The sequence below is a fragment of the Cimex lectularius genome, unplaced genomic scaffold (genome assembly GCF_000648675.2).
Source record: "Cimex lectularius strain Harlan isolate CLEC.00 unplaced genomic scaffold, Clec_2.1 scaffold103, whole genome shotgun sequence".
In the NCBI taxonomy this organism is placed as follows: domain Eukaryota; kingdom Metazoa; phylum Arthropoda; class Insecta; order Hemiptera; family Cimicidae; genus Cimex; species Cimex lectularius.
In genome coordinates, this window is record NW_019392691.1 from 342,660 (window position 1) to 368,554 (window position 25,895).

General features: G+C 34.4%; 1 protein-coding gene across 4 annotated transcripts in view; it reads right to left on the reverse strand.

Moving 5' to 3' along the window:
• Window positions 1-308: 308 nt before the first annotated feature.
• Window positions 309-25,895, reverse strand: part of LOC106670427 (WD repeat-containing protein 60) — a 29,192-nt gene continuing 3,605 nt past the window's right edge. Inside the window, exons 1-20 of one of the 4 annotated variants that reach the window (XM_014400756.2) lie at window positions 19,193-19,470; window positions 15,218-15,725; window positions 14,953-15,161; window positions 14,675-14,879; window positions 13,658-13,800; window positions 13,330-13,604; window positions 9,424-9,526; window positions 9,215-9,367; window positions 8,994-9,134; window positions 6,827-6,946; window positions 4,650-4,856; window positions 4,429-4,595; window positions 4,247-4,347; window positions 4,074-4,189; window positions 3,848-4,014; window positions 3,639-3,790; window positions 3,500-3,558; window positions 3,272-3,432; window positions 848-962; window positions 309-788 (exon numbers count right to left, since the gene is read on the reverse strand). In XM_014400756.2, the coding sequence (XP_014256242.1) occupies window positions 669-788; window positions 848-962; window positions 3,272-3,432; window positions 3,500-3,558; window positions 3,639-3,790; window positions 3,848-4,014; window positions 4,074-4,189; window positions 4,247-4,347; window positions 4,429-4,595; window positions 4,650-4,856; window positions 6,827-6,946; window positions 8,994-9,134; window positions 9,215-9,367; window positions 9,424-9,526; window positions 13,330-13,604; window positions 13,658-13,800; window positions 14,675-14,879; window positions 14,953-15,161; window positions 15,218-15,725; window positions 19,193-19,312 (3,342 nt within the window). In that variant the 5' untranslated portion in view covers window positions 19,313-19,470 and the 3' untranslated portion in view covers window positions 309-668. Of the gene's footprint in view, window positions 789-847; window positions 963-3,271; window positions 3,433-3,499; window positions 3,559-3,638; window positions 3,791-3,847; window positions 4,015-4,073; window positions 4,190-4,246; window positions 4,348-4,428; window positions 4,596-4,649; window positions 4,857-6,826; window positions 6,947-8,993; window positions 9,135-9,214; window positions 9,368-9,423; window positions 9,527-13,329; window positions 13,605-13,657; window positions 13,801-14,674; window positions 14,880-14,952; window positions 15,162-15,217; window positions 15,726-16,647; window positions 16,935-19,192; window positions 19,471-25,895 lie in introns of those variants that run through there. The other 3 variants (XM_014400758.2, XM_014400757.2, XM_014400755.2) reach the window with 3 other exon arrangements.

A 25,895-nucleotide genomic window follows, 5' to 3' on the forward strand; every position in this document is an offset into this window, starting at 1 on the left:
TGGTCTGGACACGGTTCTTTGTCACAGAGCAGAGTCGGGGCTGCATCGCAACAATGAATCTATGCAGCCCTGAATCTACCCCGCAACATGAATCGATTCAAAGAATCTCAGTACGTACTAGGCTTTAGATTCGCCTAATATTGGGTGTACTTGCAATCCCTTTAAGTACAGTTGAATATTATTATATCAACTGTTATTTATGTTTTATACATTATAACATAATAAATGTTTTCTAGTAAAACTATTTATACCTCTGCAGACATTCTACATTTACGCATAAATAAACTCATTCACTTAATAACATGTTACTTTATATGAATTCTCCTGATTTATTATCCTAAAAATTTTTGAACATTTGTGTAATTGACAAAACACTTTTCATTTTGTTATTTGCACGTTTAGCTATAAATCAAATTACATTATTCTTTCAAATTTAAACCATAATCTTTCAGTTAGTATAAGGCTCTTAATGTATAAATAACAAATCCCTGTTCAATCGATTCTTTGCAATTTAACCTTTTCTTAACTTTAGGTTTTACATTTCAGCCATTGTAATCATATACACCTGTGCCCTTTCAGAATATGGGACGTTAAAATGTCCCAACTAATTTAGACAACCCATCCTACCAACTAACATAGTAATAATTATTTATATAAGGACTTAACTATTACAACTTAAATAGGTAGTCTTTTAAAAGTTGAAATTCACTTTCAAAACTTGTCTCCTTCGATATGAATTCATCTTTGATCCTGTGAATGCACAATTGGGATTTTTTCAGTGACATGGCCTGGAAAATTATTAAAATGATAACAAATGTTGAACTTCAGACTAATAGTTAGTATATACCAGATAAGGAAATCGTGAATCACAGGAAATGTCCATGTTGGTAGCTGATTTTCGCTTCAACGGAACTGAGAACTGAGGGAAAACGTCACCCTTGCAAATATCCCAGACGTAAACGCTTGAAAAAATAAATTCAATGTTATGCAAGAAAATAAAGAATTAATTAAAGTATCGGGTGGTAAAATAAATCCATAGCAGTTTTTGACGGTAAATTCATTGAAAATGTCATGTCCTTGTAAACAAATGTAATGAACAATGTATGAACAGTTTCGTTCCACTCCCAGTTGCCATCCATCATGTAATTTACTAATTCTACCCTCCCAAAATTTCTCAGGTTTTGAAATGTGAACTCCTCAATCTGCAGTTCTCAAGCAAAGTAAAGTTTTCCCCATTTTGAGTTTATCAGAGCCTGGAATAAGTGAAAATCTGAGGCAATGTCAGTCATTGGGTGGGGTAGCACATCAGAGCCAACCTCCAACTATTTGTGGTGAATTTGCAAAGAAATATTGGGGCCAGCATTATCCTGGAATAACAATCCCATTGCAATTATCCAATGCTGGTATTTTTGGCCTTATTACTGAATTTAATCACACTGAATGATTGCAGTATTCACTAGAATTAAGTTTCATTGAGAGGAAAAGCTCATAATAAAGCACCCCCATCCAATCCCACCCCTACCTTCTGGGGGTGTAACCCAGCTTTTGGAATTGTTAACATTGGGTCGCTGCATTTTCCCCAGGATTTTCCTCTCTGAACAAAATTCATTATTTTTCGTGGTCCGCTTGACCAATTTATATCATCCAATTAATTAAGGTTGTTAAGTTGAGATAAAAAAGTCAGTGCCACGAGCAGGATTCGAACCCACGACCTTCGGCTTGATACGCCGCTACTCTACCACTTGAGCTATCGTCGCTTCCATCCTCTCGAGTACTAACTTCCCATCTCAACCCCACCTTTTGAATTTTCCCTCCTTTTTGCCATTTTTCAAATGTCATGTAATCTATTTGATTCTCGGCGACAATGAAATGGCCACAGAGAGCTTTAGTGAAGTATACTGCATTTTAATTCATTAAATTCACTATTTTTCGTGGTACGCTTGACCAATTATATCATCCAATTAATAAAGGTTTTTAAGTTGAAATAAAAAAGTCAGTGTCATGAGCGGGATTCGCACCCACGACCTTCGGCTTGATATGCCCCTACTCTACCACTTGAGCTATCGTGGTTTTGATCCCCTCGGGCACTAACTTCCCATCTCAACCCCACCTTTTGAATTTTCCCACCTTTTGAATTTTCCCTCCTTTTTGCCATTTTTCAAGTGTCATGTAATCTATTTGATTCTCGGCAACAAGTGAAATGGCCACAGAGAGCTTTAGTAAGTATACTGCATTTTAATTCATTAAATTCACTATTTTTCGTGGTCCGCTTGACCAATTAATATCATCCAATTAATTAAGGTTTTTAAGGTCATGATAGCTCAAGTGGTGGAGTAGCGGCGAATCAAGCCGAAGGTCGTGGGTTCGAATCACGCTCGTGACACTGACTTTTTATCTCAACTTAGAAACCTTAATTTATTCTCTGAACATTGTAGTAAAGGACCGACTTTACATTCTGAGTTATCAATATTTAAAAAAATGGGTTGTTTACATTGCATTTTAGAAGAGAATCGCAGATGGAGATGTAGTCTGATAAATTGTTCTCAGTCAACATGTGACGAACCCTTACATCCGTCAAACAACCTGCTGCTTTCAGATGCATTGAAATACGTTAAATATTTCTAGAATATTGAAAAATGGTACAGACTTATTTTACAAGCCATATATGGACACATATACAGAGACCTTTCATACATTGATTGAAATAATATTCTTCCTTTGATTAACTGTATTTATTAGCATGAATATTAAAGTATTTGGGTGTGTTTGTGATAGAATGTAACAAGTAGTCTAGGTTATTTAGTTGTATGTACATTTGCAATATAATATCAAAACCCTGATGACTAACCCGATTATGTGAATGTATTTATTTGCGGGAGTGAAGTGTGAAATATAGGCTCAGACCTGTTGAACCAATTAGGTTAAGTAGTGATGGTGAATGTGTGATTTTTACTCTGTATGAATGTATTTATGAATGAAAGGAGGACATCAAGGTGAAAAATGCCCTGCCAACCTCTAACCTTGGTTTAGGTTGTTACTAATTTTAGCATAATTGTAAGGTTGCGGGTCTCAGAAGTATATCGAGAACTGTAATTAAGTCCTGCTAAACTTAGATTAGGCTATCGTTTATGAATTTTAATTGACTTAGGACGATCATGAATGGAAGGATTGAATATAAAAGATAAATGTAATAAAAAATGTGAGTTAACCAAATTGTGACAAGCTGGCCAGGGGGGAAGATAAAAAAATTAATCTCTTGTATCATATTTACCTTGATTCGTTATCCATGACAAAAAATAGACCAACTTTAAATGAACACCATTTTAAATTCACTACTGGACTTCCGACCATTTCTGGGTGTGATGTGAAAGTACGAAGTGGTTTACTTCTGTCAATATTGAACAAAGTTACATTTCCGTCATCATAGCCGACCTAAACAAAAAATATAAATATACGAAATCAATATTTGTAGAACAGCTTCAATTTAAAAAATTTTTACCAAGAATATGTTGTATAAGTGTGAGTTGGGTTCTATACATGAAATACCCAGTGATGTATCTACAAGGTAATGTTTGGCATTAATTCATGCATGAAACACGTTCTAATTAATACTACTAAATGTACGCAGGTGTAATTACCATAATTCCCAAAGAGTTTCGTTTCTGGCACAGAACCAATCGAGTTGCAGTTAATTACATACCCAATATTTGTTCCTAGCAGTATCCTTAAGAATTCCTTATTTGATATCAACGCCATGCAATTTAACTCAAGATAGTCATTTCTTTCATTCCTGATAAACAAATAATTTTTTTTTTGAACGGCACTGACTATTCACTTTAACACTCACTTTACAAGATTTTTCTTCGGGTCTAATACAGTATTGCAAATGAGCTTTATCCTGCCCCAAGGGGCAGTGCAACCTTCTTGAATTTGTCTGTTTAAATTTACATCAGCATTTGGGCAATGTAGAACGGTCCAAATTATGCATTTTGTGTCTTGGCTTAATGTCACAAGCTGAGGAAAATACACGATTGAAAAATTTATGTTGTACTCTGTGGAATAGGTTAAATTACCCTTGTAGGTGGTTTAACACTGGAAGCAAGATCATTTAATTGAGTAAATCCTATAGATTTTATGCTTATGATTGGCCTGTAATGTTTCGCTTCATCATTATCTTCTTGAGCATAAACTGGAAACCAAATTTCACATTATATGACATACAGTGCATTGTGAATGAGATATTTACATGAGCAGTACGTCGGTGATCTTAAAATGAAAGGCATATCCACAGCAATATTCTGCTGGTGCCATTCAGTTCTTTCTGTCAAATCCCAAGCACATATGGTCCTTTAAAATAAATACAAATTTAAAAAACTAGTTTTAAATCAAAATTATAGATATTCTGAGGAGAGAAGAAAAAATAACCACCCATCATTTAATCCAGCATATATCAGGTAATCGTATGAAGAGTCAAAACACAAAGATGTGATTTCATCGGATGCCACGAGAAATTTCAGCGGCTGCGACGGTTGCAAGATATTCCATATGCAAACAATACACCTTCCATAGTACTGGTCAATGAAAGTGCTGCCAAACTAAATTATTAAATATGTTGAATGATACCGTTGTACAGCAAAACAAAAACCAACCTCTATAGAAGTCTGATGACAGCTCAAGAAGATTAATGGATTATGCGGTGAAAACACAAGATTTGTAATGAGCCTTCCTTTCAAAAAGTTGATTTCGTTTGTCATCATTGATATAAAGCCATCACTAAACCCATAGTCAATTTTTCCACGAGTTAATTGATTCTTTTTGGAGGAGATCATTTCTTCTTCCAAAATGATCAACATTACCTGAAACAACAAAACAGTTAATTTATTATATAACATTGTAGCAATAACAATAAACCATGATTTGTACTTAATGGAACTGTACAAGATTTGATGATTCAAGATCTCAAGACACTAGTATCGTTTAATTTTCCAAAAAACATCTGGACATCCAGTCTTCCTCATTGAGATACTAAACCCCTAAGCACGCTAGATCATTATGCAGGACAGGATCTCTTGGGACACTCCTAGTCGGCTCTTTTGGAAAAAGATTGCTGAACTGGAGTGTCTTGACAAAATAGTAGTTGTTTTCTGGGTCATCAGACACATGTAATAGAGGGAAATGAAAAGTTGGGTGAGGCAGCAAAACAGACAAATCAACCTCTGAACTGACTAGCCAATGATGCTAAATATGTAATTTAAAAAAAAAAATCAATGCAGCATCAATATATCAGACCAGCTGAATTCTTGACTAAGGGGCAAAATCTCTGATTGATCCTACTCTGCCTTGGAGAAGAGATGCATATGAAATATGGACGTTTACTATTGTGTCAAGGCCCATATGCCCTTTCAAATAAAGAAAGGTTGTTTAATTTATCCCACACAGCCAAAGATCATGCCTTGCCTCCAAATAAGAGTGCAAGTAGAGGTGGCCATTCATGATCGCTCCTAGCAGTCCACACAGAGCGACACCGTTTCAAAAACCACGTCAATGGCAAAACTGAACTGGCATGCCAGGCTGTGCCAAAAATTCGACCGGTCCAAACTCCATCGCGCCACTCCAAATATCTACGGCACGATGACGGCATGGCGCGTTAGTGAATGGGAAAACCCGGCATGAACGGTGGAATATTGTGGCGCTGGCTTGGTCAAGAATGGGAAAACCCGTGTTTTTTTTTGGCGCAGTCTCCATCTGTCTGTCACTGAGCAAACATTCTCAAAAAGTCAAAAAATTTATTCTTTATTGGCAATGATATCCAATCGAGATTTTATTGTTGAGGTGACTGAATTCTATGAAAGTTTACCATGTTTATGGAAAGTGGTGGACAATGATTACCACGATAAAAATAAAAGAAATTCGATCCTCAACCAATTGGTCGACATTTTCAAAACAAAGAATACAAATGCAACGAGAGATGCGGTATTGATAACCCTTAACAATGATCAGAAATCATAGTAGAGAACTTAAGTTCTTTGGAGTTCATCCCTTTAGCGAGAAATTGTAGTGACTGCCAACCTTTAATGTAGGGTAACAGGCTGGAGTAAATAGAAATAAGCCATTTATCTGTTAATAGTGTCACGAGGGGATTCGAATACACGACATTTGGCTAAATATGCTGCTGCATTAACCACTTGAGCTATTGTGACGATAGCTCAAGTGGTTAGCGCAGCAGCGTATTTATACGAAGGTCATGGATGCAAATCCCGCTCATGGCACTAGCTTTTTCATTTCAACCAAAACCTTACAAAAAAAGATTAATTAATTGAAAGAAGTAATTTCATCAATAGAGCGCTAAATATAATGAATAAATAAGACGTTTCATCCATCCTTAAATAGTTCCTCCAATCAACGGGTTCAAGGGAAAGATCTTTCATCAAATTGATGTGGGTATTACGGCTTCCGTTCAGGAGCCACTTCCTACACCATTTACTCTTCGGTTTTTGCAGTTAATATATAAACAAACAGCAGCACAGCACATGAGATCATCATCCATTTTGAGAAGTTAATTCACTGGCTGACGTTCGGAGTGACTGGCTATGGAGCGGTCGTAAATGCCCCCTCAAATTTCAGGCACTCCAAATGGAGCTATACAGCTTAGCGCGATTCCATTTGGAGCGATCGCACCTTAGGAATGCCACCCCATATGAAAACCATGGTTGAGCACATCATTCCTCTGTTCTATTCTTTAGCAGAATATACATACAGAAAGAGAAAATGAGAACCATTTGAAAACCTGTTTTGAAAAGCAAAAACATACAAGTCGACCACTCACCTGTCCAGCTGATAATATAAAGTTATTTAGCTGCTGTGTGTTATAGTTGTATTTTTTCAACAACCTGTTACGGCCCAATATGGAGTCATACATGTCATCACCACCAACGCCATTTTTATCCTAAAATTTATAAGTTAACCAGTTGAAATAACAAATGCCAATTACATTATTATCATTTATTTCAATTAATTAAGGTTTTTAGTTGAGATAAAAAAGTCAGGGTCACGAGCGGGATTCAAACCCACGACCTTCGGCTTGATACGCCGCTGCTCTACCACTTGAGCTATCGTGACCTCGATCCACTCGGACACTAACTTCCCATCTCAACTCCACCTTTTTTAATTTTCCCTCCTTTTTGCCATTTTTCAAATGTCATGTAATCTATTTGATTCTCGGCCACGGAGAGCTTTAGAGAAGGTATACTTCATTGTTTCACTTTTTATCTCAACTAAAAACCTTAATTAATTGAAAGATATTAATTGGTCAAACGGACCACTAAAACAAGTGAGTTTGATAAGTAAAAATGAAGTATACCTTCTCTAAAGCTCTCCGTGGCCATTTCATTTGTCGCCGAGAATCAAATATATTACACAACATTTCAAAAATGGCAATAAGGAGAGAAAATTCAAAAAGGTTGGGTTGAGATGGGAAGTTAATGTCCGAGTGGATCGAGGTCACGATAGCTCAGGTGGTAGAGCAGCGGCGTATCTAGCCGAAGATCATGGGTTCGAATCCCGCTCGTGACACTGACTTTTTTATCTCAACTAAAAAGCTTAATTAATTGAAATATATTAATTGGTCAAACGGACCACTAAAACTAGTGAATTATCATTTATATAAGCAAAATTGATTTGGGTAGTTTACAACATTTGGATTTTTTCTTTACTTTGTTCAAATCTTATTGTTCAGCCTAGTCCAGATTGTAAAAATTAATTAAGAACTATGTTGCACAACAGTTGACCTTTATTTTCTGATTTGTTTGGAACTGTTTCATATATATACTGAAAAAAAAAAATATATATAATTTCGAAAATTACAATAACTAAGTGGTCGATGGTGTGAGAAAAGGTTTAAATTCAACCTTAAGGGCGTTGAATTGTGCGATCAATCACATGTAAATGGGCGTTTGTGGCATATTATGTTTTAAGCGGGGAACATGCTTACCCGATGCAACGCTATGTGACGCTACCCAATGCTACCCAGCGTGTCACGTTTTGGTAGGATGTGCACATCTAAAGTGTAGTCACACAGCATGTATCAGTATCACAATCGAACGGCTCTTTTGTTCTTAATGCATTATTTTGAGAAAACCACGTAATAAATTGTTTGTTAAACTTAACTGTTTTAAATAAAGTTATTCCGGTGTTTTGATAAATTTTTTTCCCAACCATCATAATTAAATAATTTTTATAAAAACTTACGAATTTTAGATCACGATTAATTTTGTTTACATAAAAATAAGAATGTTGTAACTACTATAAAGACAAAATTACATATACTTAGTTTGAAATAAACTACAAAAAATATGAGTGTCCAGTTCTGACGCTACTCGACGAAAATGGCATAATTTTATGAGCAAACCATGAAATAAATTGTTAGTTAAATTTTATGAGCAAAACTGTGTAATAAATTGTTAGTTAAATCCAATATATCAAAAAATGGTATTTCGGTGTTTTGATCAATTTTCTATCACAAACCATTATTTTTTTATTTATTTTTTTTTTTAAATAAAAACTAATGAATTTTTGATCTCAGTTAATTTGGTTTATATTAAAATAAGTATGTTGTAATTAATATAACGACAATAATACATGTAGTTTGAATAAAAATATGAGTGTCCGGTTCTTTTGTCTTCGACTGTACTCGATGCTACCCTAGAAAATCTGGACAGTGGGGATCGCATAGCGTCGAGTAGGATAGCGTTGCATAGCATCGGGCAGATGTGCATGGGAGTAATACAATCTTATGGAAAATTGGACTTTGGATTTGGTCGGGTAGCATCGGGTAGCGTTGCATCGGGTAGCGTTGCATCGGGTAAGTGTGTTCCCGGCTTTAAGTCTGAACTAGGCGTGGTAAAGAAGTTTGAAATATTTAAAAAACTGAAAATTTAGTTCAAGGCAGTTTTCTATTTAAAAAACTAGTACTTGGCTAGTTATAGTTGGCTTACGTGCAGGTAAACAGCAAGGTCGTTGCCATTGCCCTCCCATCGGTGATATTCGACTGGGCATTGAGTCCATTTGTTTTCTTTGACAATCAAATCTGTCTGAATGTCAGTTGAAATGGAATCATCATTCGTTTGAGTAAAATTCTGATAAAAATTGTATAAAAAAATTAATTTTTAACAATTGTATGATAGTAATTCTTCAAAATCTCATTTTCCCAAACTACCTGCAGTGTATTCTTCTTGCCATACATCCTGATAAACTCATTGTAAGGTATCGGGAGCATGTCATAGATGTGGAAGCTGATCGGCTGGAGAGTAATCATTTCCAAAAGGATCTGGCCTCGTTTCTGTACGGCGTTCCTTTTATTTAAAATTGCCTGTAAAATATTTTAGATGAAAAGCACCGTCGGCGTTACATCTGTATGCTGAGTACCTTTGTAACAGCATCATTCTGCAAAGCAGCCTTAAAATTTAGATTGCTTAGCTGGAAACGTTGAGAAGCTTCTGTTTTCTTGAAAATTTTCAATTCATTTGGTCTTTTTAAACAAAAAAAATACTATTAGTGGAAAACGTAAATATGAAACTTGGGTAAAAATCAAAATCAAATCCAAAAAAGTATCTATAAGCAAGGAATTATGAAATTTTAAAAATAATTTTTAAACATTTTTTTGTTAAATTTACTGAATCAAATCTAAATAAAATAATAGCAAGACCAGGTTAAGTGTAATTAATTGAGAGGGAGTGCAGTCATCTTAATCATACATCTATTCTACATAAACATAGAAAATATTAAAAAGTAACAGCATCAGTTACAAAGCATCATGCTCTTCTACTTGTTAAAAAAACATGATTTTGTTTAGTTTATCAATAGTCTCGGTCATATTATTGCTGACAATGACAAGGAGAGGCTATAGATGTGGGAACATTGATTTTGATAAAACTTTTGTTGGTGCTACTACATCAGTCGAAAAATATTACACATGCATTCTTGCCTATGGGCCCTAGGAGCCAAGAATTTTTTTTTTAAAGTAATGCAAATTGTTTTTCTGTCTTTGTTGTGTTATATATATCGTTTAATTTTTAAAATAATTAAATGTTTTTCAATTAATTAATATTTACGAAAGGTATTGGTTGAGATAAAAAAGTTAGTGTCACGAGCGGGATTCGAACCCATGACCTTCAGCTAAATACGTCGCTACTCTACCACTTGAGCTATCGTGACCTCGATCCCCTCGGACACTAACTTCCACAAATATTAATTAATTTAAAAACATTAATTGGTCAATCGGACCACGAACTGTAATGGATTTAATAATTAAACTGAAGTATATCTTCACGAAAGCTCTCCGTGGCCATTTCATTTGTCGCCAAGAATCAAATAGATTACACAACATTTGAAAAATGGCAAAAAGGAGGGAAAATTCGAGAGGTAAGGTTGAGATGGGAAGTTAGTGTCTGAGTGGATCAAGGTCACGATAGCTCAAGTGGTAGAGTGGCAGTGTATTTAGCCGAAAGTCGTGGGTTCGAATCCCACTCGTGACCCTGACTTTTTTATCTCAACCAATACCTTTCATAAATATTAATTAATTGAAAAATGTTAATTGGTCAGTCGGACCACAAGCAGTAATGGATTTAATAATTAATTAAATGATTTTTATTTTTTATCTAGGAAAAAATTACATACTAAATCATATCAAATGAGATTAGATATATGAAAAGTTACAAGGACTAAAACACAGTACTTCCAGTAAAGTAAGTAAAAAAAAATGATTTTTGGAAAAACAAATACAATTCATATTCGTTTTAAGCACCCAGTTAAAGCACTTACACCCCAATTTTTATGACAAACAAAAAAAATAGTCATTTTTGATGTGGATTAGCTGAGGGAAATTTTTTTAAAATTGGTGTCCTGCTGTTCCACTTAAAATTGCATAACTCCACTGAAATTGATGCAAATTTAGCATTATTATAACGATTGTAAAGCTGGATTATTATACTTTCAGCCTATAATACAACGTTTATATATTATGTCATTATAGGTGAAAAAATATGGATGAAATCTTTGATAAAACCACCTCAAACATTTTATTTTATACCTCCGGTTCTAATTATTAATTTATTTAACGAGGTAACATTTGATCAATATGTGTAGTTTATAAAGGTACTAAATCCTTGTAAAATCTCCATTAGATCGATAAAGTGGTTTTAAAGTTATCACCATTTTTATTTCTGAGAAAAAAAAGAGACACTGGAGGCGAAAATTTTAACAAAAAAATATTTTTGATGAATACTCAAAATTTTGTTTTTAGGGAATTTTGTGGGTGCAAAAAAATGAATATAAATTTTTTACTAGCTTAAAGAATATTTTAGCCTTTGATGCATCGCTTGGGCACAAATTACATGTTTCAATATCAATGAGACAAACCTGCTAAAATATTGTTTATTGTTATTTGTAATAATTCCACCGTTCTACTGAATACTTTATGGGGTTTAGAACCTTATTTACTACAATTAATGGACTAAAAGTTACTTCTGAAAGTAAATTATAACCAAGAAATTGGAGAAAAAAATTCAATTTTAATTCTAATTTATCTCTCTTATAATGACGTTGTTGGCATAGTCTGAAAGAAGACATACTCTACATTAAACTGGTTTCATAATCATTCAATTTAGATAAAATTCAGAGGAATTTTGACTTTCTAAGTGGAATACAAGGCATCATCGAGATAAAAATAACAAAAGTTACCCCTGGCAAATCCATCTTAAAAATATTAATTTTTTATCACAAAGAAAATTCACATTAAAGGGTTTTAAAGAGAGCTTCCAACAATCCAGTTTTTTTTTTTTTTTTTTTTTTTTTTTGACAACTTTGGACAACAAATTGATTGATATAAGTAATTCCTGCTTAGAGGAAAGCTTAACGTCCAACTGTTTTGCAATTTTTAATTAAAAAGCCAGGGGCTGTGTTGGGATTGGGAAGCCCTAACCAATCAGCCATTTGGTACCGTCGATTGATATATAATAACCTTCAAATTACTTAAATTAGCTAAAATATTTTTTCTCGGCTCTGAAGACTTACAAGTGCCTAATATATTTGACCTAGTATCGCAAAAAACGTTTTATCAAAATCAGTGATCCTATATCCAAAGCCTCATCTTATGAGTCAGCCACTAACGGCAAAGTATCTTCATAATTCTGATCTGGGCTACAAATAAAAATAAACTAATAATTATATAAATACTCAATTATACACAATTTTTTTTCAAAATGAAAAATTTGTGTCAGGCGGGATTCGAACCCACGACTTTCGGCTAAATACGCCGCTGCTCTACCACTTGAGTTACCGTGACTTCGAGCACCCATGCCATAAACTTCTCATTTCGACTACCCGATTTTATTCTAATTATAAGCAAATCGCGGCTTCATATAGAAATACTTTTTATTAACGATTATACTAGATTAGCGGGACTGTGTACGATTCACAGGTGTGATTCTTGATTAATACTAAATTTTATCAGCTTCTATTAATTATATAAATACTCAATTAATTATACACAATTTTTTCCAAATGAAAAATTTGTCACAGGCGGGATTCGAACCAACGACTTTTGGCTAAATACGCCGCTGCTCTACCACTTGAGCTAAAGTGACTTCAATCGCCGAAAGTTGTGGTTTGAATCCCGCCTGTGACACAAATTTTTCATTTCGAAAAAAAAATGTGTATAATTAGTTGAGTATTTATATAATTAATAGAAGCTGATAAAATTTAGTATTAAACTAATAATTTTTCAATTTTGAGCACATGGTTTTTCTGAATGTTCTTTGTATTTGATCTTATATGAGCATGGATTATGCGATCGCCCAATTACACTTACTTACAAAGAAGGCTATGAGGCCTCTGAATCTTGAAAAGAATTATAAATTTGGCTTGCTAGCCTTGCCCCTGAAAAAAAGCAAAATGATTTGATGCTTTGGACAATAATTAAAGTCTGAAAACCATTACCCCGAATCAATTAGCTTCATAATATGAAAATATTGTGCTATAGTGCTAGCTACAAACAAATAGTGCACGTGTAAAGTTCTAATTTAACTATTAAAACTTTTACTTTACTGCCTTCTATCCTTCCTTCATCCAGAAAACATAGAAGATTGATGACAAGAATCCTTTACATGAAAGTTAATTTATTTTCTCGTGATAGCCATGGCAAACTACATTTTCTACATGAGAAAAGTTGATGTTAATTACTAGTTTTAAACTACTACTACTGGATATTCTAAGCAAATCAAAGCATGAGAAAAACATGCATTCTAAATGACTTTATTTTTGTAATATTTCAACCTTTCATTGTAAATTGTATTTTCTCTTGATATCGCTTCTTTTATCTCTTTCAGTTGGCTAGATCTGAGAATGTCAGATCTAATCATTTTCGATGAAAGATCATAACTCCCCGAATCCATTTTCTTTTCATCCTCAACGACGACATGCATCCTCTGTGGCTTGATCTTCTTCAGCTCGCTATCTGTGTCGCTCGCCGTCTCAACCGCCGATATTTGGTTCTCATCAGAACTCGTGAATCCAGATTCGGTGTCATCTTCGAAGTCAGATTCGTAATCCTAAGATATAAAAGTTTAAAAAAAAAATTAATTATAATGATCAATTGATTCACCTCGAAATCATCATCGTAATCAACGATTTCTTCGTCATTGTCTGCATCATTCTTCTCAAATTCTTCAGCATTTTTTGGCCTCTTGCCTTCAGCACCCTTATTGACATGTCTCACTTGTCTTGGCGTGCTTGTCCTACTAGAAGCTAGAAAAATTATTAATATTTTTTACTTGAAAGATTAAAGATTTACTTGAGAATATAATTATTATAATCATTAATGAGTCATTGCAGACATTTTAAATTGAAGGAAGCTATTAACAATTCTCTTTTGCACTTTATAATTAAATTCACTAATTTCGTGGTCCGCTTGACCAATTAATATATTACAATTAATTAAGGTTTTTAGTTGAGATAAAAAAAGTCAATGGCACGAGCGGGATTCGAACCCACGATTTTCGGCTATATACGCCGCTGCTCTACCACATGAGCTATCGTGACCTCGATCCACTCGGACATCAACTCCCCATCTCAACCCCACCTTTTGACATTTTTCTTGACCTTTTTATCTCAACTAAAAACCATAATTAATTGTAATATATTAATTGGTCAAGCAGACCACGAAATTAGTGAATTTAATGATTGAAAATGAAGTATACTTCACTAAAGCTCTCCGTGGCCATTTCATTTGTCGTCGAGAATCCAATCTGATTACACGACATTTGAAAAATGGCAAAAAGGAGGGAAAAGTCAAAAGGTGGGGTTGAGATAGGAAGTTGGTGTCCGAGTGGATCGAGGTCATGATAGCTCAAGTGGTAGAGCTGCGGCGTATCTAGCCGAAGATCGTGGGTTCGAATCCTGCTCGTGCCATTGGCTTTTTTATCTCAACTAAAAACCTTAATTAATTGTAATTTATGATTAATTCTTAAATTTTCAAAGTTTATATAGCTTCAAGCTGAATTTATTATGGAATGAAAATGAATCGAGCAGCTTAGATACAATTTATACATTGATTGTATAAGCTGCCACGTATACAATATTTTTGTAGTATGATTTTGATTTTATTAATGTATGTGCTAACATTTTGCCTTGGACTCTGCTATTAATTCCTGGTATGATGATTGTGGTCGTGAGTCTAAAATTAAATCACTCTTGTGTTTTCCTTTGTCTTGTTTTGAATAATCCACCTTGCTGAGCTCCTTTTCCTCTTGAGTGGCTAAAGCTTCGTTTTTTATAGGCACACTTGCCTCAGATTCTGATGGGTCTTCAAAATCCGATTCGTATTCCTGCACAATATATTTTAAGTGAGAATCATATAAAGTTAGATGTAAATCGCATAAGGACACTGTACACACTTACACCGAGTATTTCACTGTTGGCATCAGTTTCGGCGATTGACTTTGCATCTGAATCTTTGATGAATGTACTCTGCCTCGAAAACGATTCACTTAATGACTGTTCTGTGTACTTTTCCTTAGGTGGTGATCTCTTAACAGCAGCCTTTTTGGTTACAACTTTTTTAGGTTGGCCTAATGTGTAATTATATGCAACACCTCCTTTTGCATTAACTGTAAGATTATGAATTACTAATTTTGGAAATGCATTGTTACTAATGATGGCTTACATTTGGAATAACCAGTATATGGCGTGAGGTCAGGATTTGTCCGGTTATTTTTTTTCTCAGCTTTATCCTTCACAGGGTTTTTCTGAATTGACGGTGAGTTTATATTGGATTTGACTTGGCTCGTTGCCCCGGCTTTTTTCAGAACTGGCTTTGCCGCGGGCCGTTTTTCAAATTTGGGACTCGGCTCTGGTGTCGCTTGAACTGTTGTTTTAGGTACAGCTTTCGTATAGCTGGGTGCAGTAGTTTTGAGTTGACTTTTTAGCTTGCTATTCTCTTTGGGTACAGCCTTCGCTGCGCTGGCACCTGTCCTGTTAACAGGCGTTCGTTTTGCAATGGCTTTCACTTGTCTACTCACTCTCAGAGGCTGTTTTAGAGATGGGGCCAAAGAAGTGTCAAAAGTTTGAAATGTCGGCTTACTCGTGGAACCTTCAGCTCCACTCTCGTTTGACTTTTTTACTTTCTTCAATGCAGCTTTTGTACTCTTTCCTACTGGTTTATCGTCGTTAACCTAAAATAAAATAAGAGCTGAGTTACATAATGATCTAAATATTTAAATGTTTGTTATAAACATCACAACAGGAGATTTTTCTGGGTTTTTTAACGAGGGTTCGCAACAGCAGAGGTTATATCAACCTTGGGGTGCCGGTGTTTTTGAAAAAAGCCCATTTGTAAGTATATCGGGTTCGAATGCAGAGCCTCCGGATTCGAACCCGAGACCTTTACCTTACAGAGATGAACACCGTGTCAACACCTAAACCGTTGCGGCCACCGACGCCCCACTAGTTCATACATGAGGCTGATTTTTTTTTTTTAAACTTACTAATTAATTAATGACTATTTAATTAGTTTAGTGTAGAAGGATTGTTATATTTTTAACTAACATTTTAAAGTCGTATTAATAAATTTCAATTAATTATACTTTTATCTAGTCTTGATCAAGATGAAAAAGTGTCATGAGCAGGATTCCCACAACCTTCGGCTAGGTTCAAAACCCCCTTATTTTTTCATCTCAACTAAGACTATATAAAAGTATAATTAATAATTAAATAATAATTATGAGCACTAAACATAAAGGCTTATTAATAAATTTAGTCAAGCCAAATCCAACTGGTTGGTATTATAAATTATGTAAACAGTTGTATAAATTTTTCAAACTAAAAATTTATTGATTTTAATTATGATCAGCATTTAAATGGTACATGCTAACAAATTAATTGTTGATCCAAAAATTATTATTTGAATTAAAAAAATATATTGTTTAAAATTTGGTATTTTCTCACTTGACTTTTTATTTACTTAACATTTCACTTGTAGTATTAAGCAAAGTTTAAACCAATATTCAATATTTTGTAGATTTACATTTTTACTTTATTCAAATTAATTAAAAATATGCACATGCTAGATAATAAATCACACCGTTAAAAACGTACCGAAATAAACCCATTGATGGACTCGATGTCTTTGCTAGGTCGTTTAGCCATTGTGCCAAAAATTCATAAACGAACAAAAAAATAAGGAAAAATAGGACCCCAGAGAGAAATGTGTCAACTAGAGTGCTGAAGATACCATGCGAACATCATTATCTAATGTCTGTTATGTCAGGGAAGAATGCAGCCAAGTTGAAAACATCAATGGCATAATCGAAATTCACATTGTGATACATTCTACACCGTAAATCGCCATATATTCGGTGAACGAATATTGTAAGGTTTCAAATGGGCAAGATAAACAAGGCAACTTGTGAAACTTCTTTGTTGTACTGACTCGCTCCTAGGCAACCCGATATCAACTAGGGCAGTCGAAAATTGTTGTGGCTACAGGGTATATTTATAACACAATTATTAACTGAATTATTCATCTTATTTTACATATTTACAAAATGGGTTGTAATTTTGTTTTAATAATCTGATAGCCATTCCTTCACCTTAAGTTTCCAAATTATACAAAAAGAAAAAATATATAGCACAAAATTAATTTCTGACTAAAATTGAAACATGAAATTAGCTTGATGTGATTGATAACAGTCATAAAATTGTAATTGTACGTAAAAGATAAGTAATAAGGTAAATTTGATTTAAAAAAAAAAAAAAAAAAAAACAGTTTCTTTCTCAACCTTTCGAGGTTTATATTTAGCTTAATAGATTGGCTGAGACTACCATTCTACATAACAATTGTGGTTCAAATCATAGGAAAAAGTTTCAAGACCTGATAAAGGAGATGGATTTATCCCTCAAAAACTTGATCGAAGAACAGAGTGCTTTTCTTTTCTTTTGGCTTTATGATAATTTCTTTTTAACATAACAAAACAACATAAACAAAATAAATCAAATTGTACAACTTAAAAAAAAAATATATATATATAAATCGATGAGTATACCATATTGACTCATGCCTAAGATAATGTTTTTAAGTGATCAGTAAAAGGTATAAAATAAATTCTAAGGAAGAGACTAATTTTTTGGATCATCCTGTAAGTCGAAGAGAGCCGATACTATAATATAATTATCATAAAAAAGAGTAACATTATTTAACAATTAATAAAGAGATTTATCAACAAAACATTCATTAATCAATTTTAGCTATCAAAGGATTAATTAAATAATCATTAAATTCAATCTTTCATACTTAATTTTTTCATATGAGTCTTCAAAACTTTAATATATATACATAGATATCATTGACCAGCAGATTTTTTAATTGCTGTGAGATTTATCAATTGATAAGCTTTCGGCTTATATTTGACCTTTATCATGGCTAAGCTATAATATTGAATTTTAAATTACAATGGATAGAGGGTATTCATATGTATATGTTTTGTTGACAATAATCCTAGTAATCAACTTTATATTTTTTTAACCCTGAAGGAGGTCAAATATTGACCGAAAGCTTGGCAATTGATTGAGCTCAAAGCTGACTGACCACAAACTTGATGCATAGTAAATTAATTCAAGCTGTCATATAATTAACTTCTGATTTTATTTAGAATATTTTTTTTATAAATAAGGATTGTAATTATTGGAAGATTATGAAAATTTTATCTTTATTGATCATTTTGATTCGCCTATCCTTGTTTGGCCAGTCTGTCATTTTTTGTCGATGCGTCTGACCGACCTAGCTAGGATACACCAAGATGGTCGATTACAGATGCATCCTGCAGACCTCAGGAGGAAATTTTTCATCAGGCTGAGACCAGTATGTATAACTCAACTCATAACAAACAAAAAATATTATGTTATATTAAATTTTCCTTTTATCTCCTTATTTGTTTCTATATTTGAATATTTATATTTTATTAATATTTTATATTTTTATTAGTATTAATATTCAATGAATTGTTTAAATTTTAATTTGTTTAAAATGATTTAATAGTGTCTTTGGCATTAATTTGAAAGTATTAAAACTTCTTTTATTAAAAGCGACGTTTTGGCATTTATGACATAATCAACGCCATTTTAACTTTTTTTAAGTCAATTTGTTGATCGACCACGTGCGTTGGTTGTCATATTGAATTCAATATGACCTAATTATTAGTTATAATAAATAAAATGGCAATGATCATGCCAAAATGTCCGGTTAATACCTTCCAATTACGGTCAAAAATACCCCAACTGTCCACATCGAAAAAGGAAAATGAAAGATTTAATTGAATATTGTAAGTAATATTACAAGGTTCACTTAAGATTTTTTAGTAATTTCGGTCTTTAGAGTCTCCATGATTATTCGTGTTTCGGTGAAGTTCAGGTCGAGGACTTAATAAAATGGTACCCGAAAATCTAAATGCTACGCATCGCTTTAAAATTTTATAAACAAACGAAGCAATTTATTTTTATTGTCATTTCTGGTTCGGTTATAAGTAGTGCCTTTTCTAAGTTAACGTCCCAAGCATGGTTGAATTATTAAAATTATTGAAATTCATCGTGGGTCTTCCTCTGGACCATAGTCAGCTAGTTGGAGGTCAAATTTTTTCCTTCCTACCTCATCATCCGTGTCCAGTTCAAAATCCGACTCGTATGTCGGCAAAACCGTCTCACAATCGTAGTCGATCAGCAAGCCTTCTTTACCAGATTTTTCCATTGCGGCATCACGTCGTAACATTCTGGTGGTATTCAAATGACGCCAATTCGTCTTTGAACGACGATATCATCGTACTGCTCGCTCGATACACCTCTCGGCTTGATTTGTTTTACCCGACGATTTTATGCCAACTGTCACCTATGAGTTACGACCTAACCACTCTAACATTAAATAGATAACCTTAGGAAAAAAATAAACCTTTTGTTTTCTCTTTTCAGTGCGATTTTGGTGACAATTTAAGCATTTTCGGGGGGACGAACAAATCCACAATCTATAATATTTTTATTATTTAGTATTGAAATGAAAGTGAAACAAGTCTTATTTAATCAAAAATAATTAATTCATTCTATTAAAATTGCCAAAAGAATTTCTTCTGACACTGGTATCTATTTAGTAGTCACAAATGTATAGCAGATAACCGATAAAACTGTCATCAAACCAAACGATTATCGTCAAAAATAATTTTGATTGTTTCTTTAAATAATGTTTTTGGTCTCTATATTTTGTTTAAATGAATAAAACAGAAAACGCCCAACTTCGCTAACCCAGATAATAAAGGCCATACTTAGGGCTACAAAGCCACAAATTTCCGCGTAAAAATAATTTTGCTAAAAGAGTGAGCTAAAGTTTCTGTACGTCTCGTCACTACTGTCTGCGATATTTAAAATACTGCTTTTGCCTAATTTAGGTCAATTAATACCATAAGAGCAATTTTGTTTTCAAACCTCATTATTAAATGAACAATCGGTTCGCCCTGCAGACCTCAAGAACCTCAAACTACAGAATAGTAAACTGATCGTCTGGAACAATTCTCACAAAGCTGCCATCTGACAGAACCAATTCTTTTATTGCCATCTGACCAACTCAACAAGAATAGGCATAACAAAATGACTTAAAATGACCAAACTACAGATTCATAACTTCATAACCATAACCTTAAACCTTACTTCTTTTGGTCATTAAACATGAACATGAATACTCATTATAAATTTCTTATAGTTCATACTTATTGGGAGTGCAATTGATTCCACGTGGTAAAGAAACAAATATTCCTGGAGGATGAAAACAATTCATTTTCTATAAATTTTATTACTTAAAATAACACTGTATTTAAAATAACCCACATTGTGATCATGAATAGTGTACATCCTATGGTTTTTAAAAAAATATATTATTAATTAAGGTTTTTAGTTGAGATAAAAAAGTCTGTGTCACGAGCGGGATTCGAACCCACGATCTTCGGCTAAATACGCCACTTGAGTTATCGTGACCTTGATCCACTCGGACACTAACTTCCCATTTCAACCCGACCGAAGATGATTCAGCGAACCTGAGAAAAATTACTATCGGAATCAGTTTATTCCTTTACAAAAATTTAAAAATTTAGCCTTTCAGAAATTATTTAATCTACCCAAAGAATGTTACCTTAAAAAAAGTGGACTAGTGTGAAAAACGAAAAATGCTTAAAAATAAAAACTACGAATTCAACATTGTTCAGGAAAATGGACAGATTGGTAATTTATAAACAAATGACCAGTCGAGAAACACCGCTTATTTTTATCGGGCATACAATGGGAAAGAGAATATGGCAAGTGTTCGTTCAACCATGCTAAATTTCCCCAAACGAGTCAGTAACACTAAGTGAATTTATGCGACTTTACGAAACTTTATGTATTTAATTCCATTAGATTTCGAGGTACGATTGACCAAATAACATCTTTCAATTAATTAATCTTTATGTAAGGTATTGGTTGAAATGAAAAAGTTAGTCACGAGCGGGATTCGAACCAGGACCTTCGGCTAAATACGCCGCTGCTCTACCACTTGACTTCGACTCGGACACCAACTTCCCATCTCAACCACACCTTTTGAATTTCCCCTCCTTTTTGCCATTTTTCAAATGTCATGTAATCGGATTGGATTCTCGGCGTCAAATGAAATGGCCAATGAAAAATGGCAAAAAGGAGGGAAAATTCAAAAGGTGGGGTTGAAAGTTGGTATCCGAGTGGATCGAAGTCACGATAGCTCAAGCGGTAGGCGTATTTAGCCGAAGGTCGTAAGTTCGAATCCCGCTTGGTTCACTGACTTTTTTATCTCAAACAAAACCTTAATTAATTGAAAAGAATTTATTTGGTTAAGCGGACCACGAAACTTATCATTTATACATTTTGTGAATTAAAGAAATTTAACATATTTCGATGAGGGGATTACAATTACGAGGAGTAAGATAAAATGTGTGTTATGACTCGTTAGACAACATGTATTTTACTAAAATTTTTGGTTAAATTTTAGACTTGGAGTCCTAATATCAGATTTTTTTAAATCAGCATTTTTACACCATGTAATTTGATAAGTTGATTTATAAGACAATATTTATTACAAGATAATGTTCTCTCTATGGTAAGTTTTCATTTTAAAATAGTATTTAAAATAGTTAAAATTAATAGTTTAAAATAGGTAAAGAAAAAGCGTTGTTCGGTACTGGTTTCTTCCACAAAATGTCCTCTCGGTTCTTTCAGGTATGGATACTCTAACGATATCTCGATTACTATCGAAGTATCGATACTTTTCATATGATCGAGACTTTTTTACCGATTCCTTTGACAATAGTTTTTAAATGTTCAGTATTCTAAATTCACAAAACATAATCCCAGCTCATCAATTTGGTTTTCGCAACCGCCACTCAACTGTCCAGCAGTGTCACCGCGTGGTAGACATTATTTCATCCTCCCTTGAGATGGGACAGTACTGTCCGGAGCCTTTCTTGACGTAAGCCAAACTTTTGATCGAGTTTGGCACCCGGGCCTGCTGTTCATGCTCAAGGACATCCTCCCATCCACCTACTATCTCGTACTGCACAGTTACCTCACTGACCGATTCTTCCAAGTCATCGAAGGCCATTCCCTCTCATCGTATTTTCCTATCCATGCTGGTGTTCCTCAGGGAACCGTTCTGGCCCCTACCAGGTTTTCACAGCTGACATGCCATCTCATCCCGAAACCATCACATTCACATCTGCAGACGATACGGCAATTCTCTCTAGCAACTCCGATCTTGTCATTTCCACTCGTAACCTCCAACAACACATCATACTACTAGAGTCTTGGTGTAAAAAGAACAGGATAAAATTTAACACAGAAAAATCCACCCACATTACCTTCACTCTTCGTAAAAAGATCTCCCCTCCTGTTTTCTTAAACAATACTCCCCTCCCAACTGCGGACANGTTGTTCGGTACTGGTTTCTTCCACAAAATGTCCTCTCGGTTCTTTCAGGTATGGATACTCTAACGATATCTCGATTACTATCGAAGTATCGATACTTTGCTGTGACCGATACTTGTATCGTTACTTTTTACCGATAATTTTGAGTATCGCTTTTAAATCTTCAGTATCGAATTCAATTTATCAAAATAAAAAATGAGTTTAAAAAAAGTTAAATATAATTGCTTAAGAATTAATTTTGTTATTATTTGTTATTAATTTGTATGATTACGGAACTTCCCCCTTTCCACCACTATCCTCCTTCATAGCCAGGACCCGAGACCCGGAGTCATCGCCCTCCAAGATTCTCAACCGAAAAAAAGGGTATAAGACTAGCCTGTTCGATAGACCGGGAGTCAGTTTTAGTTGAGATGAAGTCAGATTTAGCGGCAGTCAGAAAGAGTTGAGTTCGAGAGTTGAAGTGAAGTTGAAGAGTTGGAGTCAGTGCCAGTTCAGGTTATAGTCAGTTATATTGAGATCAGTCACCTGAGTACGTCCGTCACCAGAAGAGGACATCAAGCCTTCAAGGCTTAAACATCCTGCCCGATAACATTCTTCCCCTGCATGAAGAATGTACGATGAGCAATAAAACTGATTATAAACCAGAGGCGCCGGAGGATTTATTCACTTAAGCCCTATATCCGAGAAGAGAGATCACAGTATACACAAAACGAAATAAACACACAATAAAACAGATTTCTCCAAAAATGTGAACAGAGTACCAAAATACTCATTGCCGCGCTCAAGCAAAATTGTCATGCCCGGTGGCATCCCTCTCCTGGCTACGTAAAGCCAAGATACCTTTCAATTAAGTGGTACACATGTTTATCTAATTGCCGGAACATTGCGGGCTTTGGCTCAAAAGTAAGTGTCCTTGTGACCTATTCTTTCTCGGGTCTTGATCTTACTTCTCTGACGATTTGGCTCACTCTTCCAATTCCATTTAATCGTTGTTTTTTATAGTATTTTTAGCGTGTGGTTAGGACCGGAGGTTGGGAAGTCCAGACCTAGTCAGGCTTTTCGTTACCTTCAGTCCTATTTTTCCAGGGACGCAGACAACCACCGTTTTGCTAAGACGTTCCAGTTCTTAGTATCTCTCCAACAGGACCACGAAGTTGACGCTACACATTAAATATTTCTTTGTATTAAATTATTATAATATTTGCTATTTTTTTTAATCATATTTATAAATTTACTTATGTATTTCTATGTGCGTTATTTAAATATGCTTATTGTTAATCCTGTCCAACGCCTGTCCGTCATATACAGCGAAAATATGAGGATCAGGGTGCCAGAAGATGACCTATCAACGAAAATATTTTTTTTAAAGTTAGCAATTTACAAATAAAAAACAAACAGTATTATAACACTTATATTTAGTTATCATGCAGTAAATTTATATTAATTAATTAATTGTTACATTAATTTAATGTTTAAATCTAAAGTGCAGCTTGTTGTTTTGTTCATTTAAACACATTTTTTTTATGTTTACCCTGTTTACAATCCTTTCGTCAACAGAAAGTTTACGTCAAATTTTTAAATGTTTGCCAGTTGGTTAAATCTTCCTTCCGATGTCTCTCCATTCTAACAAAAGATTGTAGGATTCAACAATAAATCCAGCAGTCCAAATCTTTATTGGTCAGCATATCTTGGGTGAATCGTGTTTCACAGCAAGCTCCCTTTACCGTTATGCGCCGATTATCTTTGATCAAAAATGGTAATTTGTCGTTGAAATGATTACCAGTTAGCTGGCATTTTATAGAGGGTGGTTCACTCTAAGAAATAAAAAAATTGAATGATTCTGAGATTGTAAATGAAGTGGGATGCCGCAAAAATGACTTTCTAACTCACTCTATATCACACTTTTAAAAAAATTTTCGTCAAAATAAGACTTGTTACACACACGCACACACACAAAACTAATGAAATTTAAAAAATATTACAAGATATTTGACGACGAATTGTTTTTATTAAAGGTAAAAATGAATGGAAACTATTAATTAAAGTAAAGAGAAAAATCACTTAAAAGAATGAAAATAGCTCAAGGGGTTTGGAACATTTTTGTTTCTTAAAGGGGTCCATACACGCACAATATTATTGCACAATGTGGGTTGCACAATATTTTGACGGAGGCTCTACACTGCTCAATATTATTGCGCAATATTTTGATTTGGGCAATAAATTGTATCGTATGCAGGCAATATTGATAGTTGTGCAATATATTGCACAATCGCGAGCAGAGACGGACAACCTTCAAGGCAATATATTGTGCAATTAGTTCCAACCAGAATTTCATGTAGTGAAGTCATGTTGAGTGATAGTGATTTGTGTTGTGTGATTATCGCTGTGGGTGCCAGTGCGAAAAAGAAAAAGAACTCGCAAAAAGGCAGAAAATGGACCAAACAGTGGCTAATTGATAGGGAAAAGTACACAATCCTCGTTGCTGAGATTCACAATACCATCCTCAGATACGTCCATCGTGCTGATTGAAGGAGTAGGGGTATCCTGAGTTTGTAGAAACCTCATTTCTTCGAAATACCAAAGCAAAGGCTCCACATCCTCCGCACATGCACCACTTTTCTCCGCATCACGAATCCGTTTTAGTTCTTTTCGGAAGTTTGTTCTCAAAGAATTAATTTTTTCACTACTTCTTGTTTATCAGCCTCCGGATATTTTTCGCGGTATTTTTCTAACAACACTTCATACTGCTCCCCCTTCTTCGCACGATTAGTATAATCTTTACACTTCACATCCCACAGAGCTGGAAGGCCACGATAAACGTCAATCAATTCGAAAATGAATTGCCTATCAGCTTCCTTGGCAGCCATGACGACGCGTACTCTACCACTGTTGATACTGACTGATGGGATATTGCGCAATATTGCCTACAGACGGCACAACCTTTTCCCGTTTGCACAATATATTTTCAAGGATTTGAATTTAGCACAATATACTGCACAACCTTTCAATTTCGACTACACACGATCAACTATATTGCACAAACCTAAATATTGCGCAATAATATTGAGCGTGTATGGGCCGCTTTATATTCGGGACAAGAGGTATCTTTAGCGGCCCATAGATCAATATTATTGCACAATATTTTGGGTTGTGCAATTTAATTGATCGTATATAGACAATATTGAAAGTTTGTGCAATACGTTGCATGATTGACGAAAAGTTGAAAATATATTGTACAACCTGGAAAACAATGCACGGTCTGTTGGCATTATTGCGCAATATCAGTCAGTTTGTGAATTATCAACAAGTGGTACAGTTCATTGCACAAACAAAATTTTGTACAATATTATTGAACGTTAAGGGGCAACCGTTCAATTATT